Source organism: Trichechus manatus, unplaced genomic scaffold, assembly GCF_000243295.1.
Source record: "Trichechus manatus latirostris isolate Lorelei unplaced genomic scaffold, TriManLat1.0 scaffold00069, whole genome shotgun sequence".
Classification (NCBI taxonomy): domain Eukaryota; kingdom Metazoa; phylum Chordata; class Mammalia; order Sirenia; family Trichechidae; genus Trichechus; species Trichechus manatus.
Genome location: NW_004444005.1, coordinates 11112791 through 11120645, shown reverse-complemented (window position 1 = coordinate 11120645; position 7855 = coordinate 11112791). Strand labels below are relative to the sequence as shown.

The 7855-nt window shown below is 59.7% G+C and overlaps 1 protein-coding gene across 1 annotated transcript in view; it reads right to left on the bottom strand.

Annotated features, from left to right (window-relative positions):
- Window positions 1–7847, bottom strand: part of TAFA5 (TAFA chemokine like family member 5) — a 246758-nt gene extending 238911 nt beyond the window's left edge. Inside the window, exon 1 of the mRNA XM_004380067.2 lies at window positions 7679–7847. Coding sequence (XP_004380124.1) covers window positions 7679–7790 — 112 coding nt within the window. The 5' untranslated portion in view covers window positions 7791–7847. The remainder of the gene's footprint in view (window positions 1–7678) is intronic.
- Window positions 7848–7855: the final 8 nt, after the last annotated feature.

Sequence of the window (7855 nt, the reverse complement as noted above, 5' to 3'; positions counted from 1 at the left end):
GTGTGTGCGTGACTGTGACACACCTGGGTCTGCAGGCAGACCTGCACGTGTGTGTGTGTGACTGTGACACACCTGGGTCTGCAGGTAGACCTGCACGGCTGTGTGTGTCCGTGACACACCTGGGTCTACAGGTACACCCCAGCAGCAGAACTTTCCAGAGAAGACAGCATTTCTGAAATTGGTTTCAGCAGGCTCTAAACACCCCAGAAAGCCAGGAAGTCACACCTGGGGATGAGCTCCCTCTTGTCGCAGTATGCATCGTTAGGCAGGGAGGTAGATGCGGGAGGCGCCGACGGGCCCCGCTGTCAGGCAGTGGGAGTGCGGGACATCGTCCGAACGGGTCTGTCTCCACAATCAATGTAGTCGTGTGAGACATGGAGAAGTTAAGACGAATAGAGAAAACGGTACACCTCTGGTTCCAAGCTCTGGAAGTCAGGAGTGGTGGAAACGCAGAAACAACATCCACGCCCGCCCAGAAGACACGCGTTCCGACAGCTCAGACCATCTGGGGGCTGCTCAGTGCCTGGGTGCTGTTTGACAGGAAAAGGGGGCCAGATGGGGAGGGCGAGGGCTGCAGGGGAAGGGGTGTCGGCTGAGACCTCAGAGCTACAGAAATAAAATATCCAGGAATTACATGTGATATTGTCACCACGCTGGCTCTGGACCCCGGGACCCTAGAGTCTTCACTGAAGATGCTGCAGGACCAGGCAGCATTTCCTTCTGTTGTACGTGGGGTCGCCATGAGTCACGGCCGACTGGACGGCACCTAAGAGCAACCACCACCACGGCCGGTGAGCTCAGTGGGGACCCCCAAACGAGGTAGGGATAGATAAAACAGGGTTCTCTACTGGTGACTGCCTCCAGGGGCCGCGTGGCAATGTCTGGAGACATGGTGGTCGTCATGACTGGGGGAGGAGGCCAGGGACGCTGCTTAAACACCCTGCAGTGCTCAGGACTGCCCAGGCCACAAAGAGTCACCCGGCCCCTGATGTCCTCAGTGAGAGGCTGAGAACCACGGGCCCAGAGGGTTAGAGCTGACGCCTGGTGGGGGTTCACTGTGCGGGCCTGGGAAAAGAGGGGAGGCCAAGGACTTCTAGCAGGGACGTTTTCTAAGACAGGAAGCATTTCGTAGAGATTCCACAGATCCCTTTCATTTCTGAGCAGACAGAACCAGAAAGACCCTTGGGGTCCACAATGCCCTGGGTTTTCAGAGGACAATGTGATACCCAGGAAGGTGACACGCCTGTGCCAGGCCCCATATGGGCAGGTGCCGCTCTGCCCCTGAGATCCGCCTGCCGCTTCCTCTCTCCAGCTCCCTGGCTGTACGAGGACTGGCAACACCATCCCTCTGGAGATTGGGGATCAGCGGTGCCATCTCAGCAGGACAGGGAGGCTGAGGGGAGCCCACAAGGCAGAGACCCCATGCCTTGAAGACAAGGAACGCACGCCAGGACCCTGTAAGCCACCACACCCAGCCCCCCCCCCCTGCCTGCCACAGAAGCAAGGCTGAGCCCAGATGAAAAGGAGGAAGGGAACCGTCTGGAAGGTCCCAGGGTGGGGGAACAAGGCCTTACCCACTCATAGAGCACACATTTCAGGAGTGGGCCCACCTGTCGGAGATCCCCACTGGGGCCAGGACACTGGAGCCCCGTGCTCACCAAGAGCTGGCAGGACAAGGACAGCCAACTGGTGGGCCCCTCAGTGTCCAGCTCCAGGCAAGGGGCCACGCAGACACAGAAGACAGCAGAGGACAAGCAGACCTCCCCACCCTCGAGTCCAGCAGGACATCACCGGCCACTCTCACCCCGACACCGACGGGGTTGCCGTTGTGTGGAATGGGTTTCCTTGCCCCTCTGCCCACCTGAGTCCAGCCCTCCGGGCTGTCTGTTGTCCTCACAGCTGCACTGCCCAGCATGGGCAGTGCCAACAATCAGTGCTGGCCGAGAGAATGAGCCAAGCCACAACCTAGGGGCAGTGAGACCTGCCCAGGACACTGAGCCGACACAGAGGCAGGGCCTCAGGCCGTCCCCCCATCCCTGTCTCCCGTGCCCGGCAAACGGAGCTCACCCACACTGAAGAAATGAGTGAGCCAGAGGCCAGCTTCAGGAGCCTCACGTGTCCTCCCTGCAGGCAAAGGAATGCTCCACAGCCAGGCCCTGCCACGGTGCCCTAAGATAGAGCCCGCCACGGCCACGCTGCCAGGGCCAGCTGACCTGTCCCCGGGAATGTGCAGCAATAGTGAAACAGCTCTGAGACCAGCCACTTCAGGCCCTGAGAGGCCCTCCAGGGGGACACCAGCCCTTAAAGGTGCTGCTGCTCCCCCAGGCACGGTCCCCCCCCCCGAGGACACTGTCCATGGGCGCCTGGAACCTGGAACCCGCTACAGAGCACGAGAACCAGGGGCCCCCAGAGGACAGCCGCTCGCCTCACTGAAAATAAAAGCAATTCCACGCGGAAGCCCTGCCAGCCGTTCCAGTAAACAAGTGAACGCGCACAGCCTGTGGGGCTGTCCGCCATATCTGCTGGAAGAGGGAGGGAGAAGATGGGGTCCCGAGACCCCGCCAGCTGCTGGCCTGTGTCCGAGAAGCCCCGTCACGGACAGCTGATGCGGCCCGCCTGGCATTCCAGGCCCACACTGGGCAACGTGCAGAGTCTGGAAGGAAGGAGCAGGTCAGCGCTGGGCCTGCGGCCCTTCATCGGCTCCAAAGGGTGGGCCTCCAGGATGCCCGCAGGGCCGGCACCGAAACCACACAGCTCTGGCCTCCCTAACCCCAGCCCAGTGCATCCTGCTAGATGGGGACCCCGTGAACCGTGGGGAAGGCAGCATTCAGAAAGGGATGCTACTGGCCACTCTCTGTCCCCGCTGCCAGCCCAGACCCCTGCAAGGCAGCAAGGACACTTCTCCAGACCCAGAGGAGCGTCTCCTCGAGCCAGAGCTGCTGTCAGGGTCCTCGCCACTGTCTCCCACACCGGTCGCGGCCATGGCTGACGCAGGCTGGGTGACAGGTGGCACTCTGTAGAGGTCATTAACTCCAGAGCATCACATTTTACTGCAGAAACGAGCCCTTCTCATCGGGGCAGCTGTGTGCTATATAAAGACATGGGGACTTTAATGTTTTGCTTTCCTTGCCTTTTCTAGGGCCACATTATCATAACGTTTTCCCGTAATTACGCCCATAAAAGTCACCTGAAAATACTTCATGCCACAAGATCTGCGTATTTCATTCAGCGAAGATGGGGTGTTGGGGCCTGAGAGGGGAATCCCAGGGCAGAATTCCCCAGGGAGACGGTGGCTCGCAGGCCAGCCCTGCTGAGTGTTGGCACGGCCCTGTCTTGGGTGAGCTGTGTCCTGGCCTCGGGGGCCAGGCCATCTCAGCACTGACCACTTGGGGGCACTAGAGGGGCGCGGACCCCCGGGAAGACCACCCTTCAGGGGGAGAGCCAGGGACGGGCCTCGTGGAAGGGAGTGAAGCACCAGACAGACCCTCTGGCCCCCCATGACCCCTTCACCCCAGGCAGACACTGTTCTAGAAATTCCCAGAAGTCCCTTCCCCCAGGAGCCGCTGCGTCGGGTCTCTGCTCAGGAGAACCGTTCGAGAGGGCAAACCCGCCTCCACCTCAATGATAAAATCCCACAAACTGAGGTAACTTATCTTCAGGTAGCAGAGAGACAAACCACACATCTCCTTGTGCCAGCAAGTCATCAAATAAAAACACAGTCAGAATTAAAACAACAACAGCAAACCCAAGAGGACAAATAAACCTCTGAAAGGCAGCACTTCATTAAGCCTCCAGCGTTTTCAATTTCACCCCTCCGAGAACTCCAGAAAAAAATTCCAACAGCGAGAAAGTCGCGTATTCTAATCTCTCTTAACTATGCAATAAATTGTATTTATAAAAGACAGGCGACATACAAATGCTTACGCTCGGTTAGTATTCTAATGGATTAAAGACAAGTCAAAAGTTGTTTGCAATTTCTTCTCATAGTTTCAGCTGAAGACAGGAGATTTCACTTAAACACACAATTCAATTTTGACGGAAATTATTTGGAAAGAAAAAATCCATGTGGAAAACAGTCAAGTCACCCCTCCCCCCCATGGCTAGGTGCTTAGAATGCAAGGTCCCCTCCTAACCCAGCTTTACATGCTTGGGCTGCCCCCCAAACCACCTGAGTGGGAGGCACGCTAATACTCAGTGTTCCCCGCTTTTGAACAGAACGCTGCACGTTATCGTCGGTCTGTGCCCTGGCGTCCATTTCGACTTACAGAGAACCTACCGGACCGAGTAGAAGTGCCCCCGAGGGCTTCCTCGGCTGTAATCTTGGAGGAAGCTGATTGTCAAGCCTTTTCTCCCTCCTCCGAGCTGCTGGTGGGTTCAAACCACCAACCTTTCAGTTAACAGCCCAGCGCCTAACCACTGCGCCACCAGGGCTCCTTTATCTCACCGCACACTAGCTTCAACGTCATGGCTCAGGTGTCCTCAGACATCTCCCTCACTGTGGTTCTGCACAAGATTCTGGAAGGCACTGTGGAGAGACCAGGTCTGGAGCAGTCCCCACCCCACTCAGGAACCCCGTCCACACAGACACCGCTAGTTCCTCTCTGCTGGGGGGACAACAATTCAACCCAGCTCCTTTTACACCACACCCAGAGGTGTCTCCACAGACCAGGACGAAGCAGAGGTCCAACTTTCCCATCAGAGCTCATCATCAACCACGTCCGCTCACCAACAGGCGACGTCCAGCCCTGTGCGCAGCCAGCGTCGCTGCCCGGGTGACCCACCCAGCTGTCAGCGTGCTGAAGCCCACAGACGGTACAGTGTGCATTTAGAAGGAAGCCACTGGGGGCCCCTGCCCCTTTCTGCTTCTCCAGCAATTCTTCCCCAATCGGAGAAAATGACAAGGCTGTGTCACTATAGCAACTAACCTAATTGGTGGACTGCAGTTCTGTCCCCAACCAGAGGGTGGAGCTCATCCCCTTAAATAGGAATCGTGTCCTGGTGAGGAGGAACAGCTTTCCCTGGGCCGAGAACAGTAGAATCCCCCCTAACTGAGAACCCGGGCAAGAAATCATCCGGCTTCCTTTCAGCAGTGCCAGGAAGCAGACACCTTACGTGCCGCAGAGAAATGCACAGACTTAATAGGCAGGATAATTGAATCCTGTATGATACTTATTAGTTTCCTGAACTAATAAGAGACAAATAGATCTGCTCCTAACACACACACACACATTCTGAGTAACAAAAACCCTTACTGATAACAAAAACAATTTACAAACAAGGATGGTAACCCTTCTTCTTCACCCCAGATCTGCTGGAAAAGAGAATGAAGGTGATAGGAACTGTTTTACTTGCTTTATCAATTCTAAAAGATAAAAATGTATATTTTCTTCCTCTAGGACTGCAGTTCCAAGCTATAAATTATTATTATGTCTATTTTGTGTTTTAATGAAATGTTTTAATTTCTCCAAGTGCATTTCCGGTGTAATGGGGTGTGTCCGAGAACGTTTTCTTACTGTCGATTATTCCATTACGTGGAGATGAAAACCATAAAAACGTGCTGAACCCACGCTTCTGTTAATGCTTGGGTGAGGCATTGCCACCGAACGCCCTTGTCCGTGGCAGAAGCACTGTTTGCAGAAGCCAGGGAGGCTTCTGAAGGCAGGGGTGCATGTACACAGGCAGCTCGCTCATCCGGCCCTGCGGCTGAGCAGCCACACTCTGACACCTGACTTCGCAAAGCAGGCCACAGCCTTGGGAAGGTGTGAGCCATCACCGTGAACAGAGATGCTGCCCGAAGCATTCAGGCGGGCAGTCGGGGGAGTGGGGGGCACAGGGCGGGGAGTGGGGCGACACTGCATATTTTGAGTGAGGATGCAGATACAGGGAGTGCCCTTGCGGGCGCAGGGGTGCACTTAGTGCTGGAGAAACAGGGCCAGGGTGTCAGGTACTTAACAACAATTAGCAGCTGTTCTTTTCCCCACCTGGAGAGCTGCCTCCACGGGCCAGCTGGCTGCCACTGGTTCTCCGCATGGGCGCCAAGGACGCTGGCACTGGAGTTGGCCAGGGACCAGTGGTGGGGGGCTCAGGGCACTCCTGTCCTCTCCAAACACGGCTGAATGTTCCCCCCCCCCCCCCCCCCCGCCATGCCACTAGGAAGTACATTCAAATGACACCCCCTCCACCAGGCAGCAGGAGTTTACTTGCCCTTAACCCTTTCTTCATCACCAAGGAAGCCTTGCTCAGGGCTCCATTAGAGAACCTGTGAACACCACCCGCGACCCCAAGATAGCCTAGGGTGCTGGCTTGTGGAGGCAAATGTCACTCATCCATCCTAGACCACTTTCTGCAGCTGTCCTGGCCTGTTCTGAGGGATGCGCCCTGTGAACCAGGGGCAGCGGGCCGGCCTGGGCAGCCAGGTTATGACCTCCCCGGCACCCTTCCTGCTGGGCGACCCCTCCGCGCACGGCGGCACAGCCTGGCCAGCAACTGTGGGGCACTGCACAGCTGGCGGAGGCTAGCAGGAACCATCCCGCTCTGGCAGACGCGTGGCTCGCAGTGGGGGCGACCTGACGGGCCGGGCCGTCCCAGGACAGGGGCCGAGCCGCGGCCCTGGGCTCCGTGGCCCGCTGCAGTCTCATCTCTGAGAGGGTGGAAGGCAGGCTCCGGCTGGGGGCGACAGGCCCGCGCTCCGGAGGCGGCGGGGGACCGCGGCTTGGCGCTGGCCTCTTTATTTATTTATATATTTATTTTTTTGTGGAGAATCCATATTTTTTCATCACCTCCCGCGCCCATGGCAATTCTCCATGACAGGTGCTCCCCAGCACCCGTCCTTCCCTCTCGCCAGGACCGCAAGGATCCGGAGCCTGTGCCTGGCCGCCGGGGACAGGCCATCCCTCGCCACCTCAACCCCAGCCTGAGCCCGGGCGCCGGCCATCCCCACCCGTCCCAGCCCCGAGGCTGCACCCGGGCGCCAACCAGACCAAGCCCGCCGCCCCGCTGGGTCGCAGGCACAGGTCCTCGGTCGCGGCTCGCGCAATGCCGGCGGCGGCCCGAGCCCCCTGTCCACATCCCACCCCTCACTTTTCCGCCTTTTCGAGAAAGCGCCCAGCGAGCCCTCTCCCCGGAGTCAGCCGCTCCGCCGCGCGCCCCAGCCTGAGCACCGTTCCCGCTCGAGGCGCCCCGCTCCGGGCTCGGCCGCCGCGTCCCCACGTTCCCGACGGGAGCGTCGCCGGCGAGCAGCGCCTGGCAGGAAGCTCCGCCGACGCCCCGCCAGCGCTGCCGCCGCCCGGGACCTCCCTCTGCCTCTGGAGCTCGACTCCGCACCGAGCCCCGGCCTGGAAGCCGCCAGCTCGGCTCAGGTCGCCAGCCTGGGCCAGGAACGGCGACAGCACGCCGGGCAGCTGCGGGCACCGCCGCGCTGGGACGCGCCGCGCTACCCGGGGCCTGGCGTCCAGGCCGGGCCCGGGAGTCGGGGAGGGAAGCTCGGCGGCGGTGCCTGCACCCGAAGTGCCCGAGATCCGGTACCGGCGGGCCCTCGTCCCCCTGGCCCTGCGAGGACCGGCTGGGACCCGGGCCCGCGCGCCCCGCGCTGCAACTCCGCGCCGACTCCGGGCAGCCCGCGAGGCGCCCCGCCTGGGCCGGGCCGGGAGGCCATGGGGCCGGGCCGCGCGGTACTCACTGCAGTAGGCGATGAGCAGGCTGGCCAGGATCATGAACGCCCAAAAAGTTGAGGACATGCTGGGCAGGGCGGTCGCATCTTGCCGGCTGCCGGTCCTGGGCGATGGCGCCATTGAAGCCGCGGCGCCCGCGCGGGGGGCAGCAGCGCGTCTCAGCAGCCGGCCCTGCCCGCGCCCCC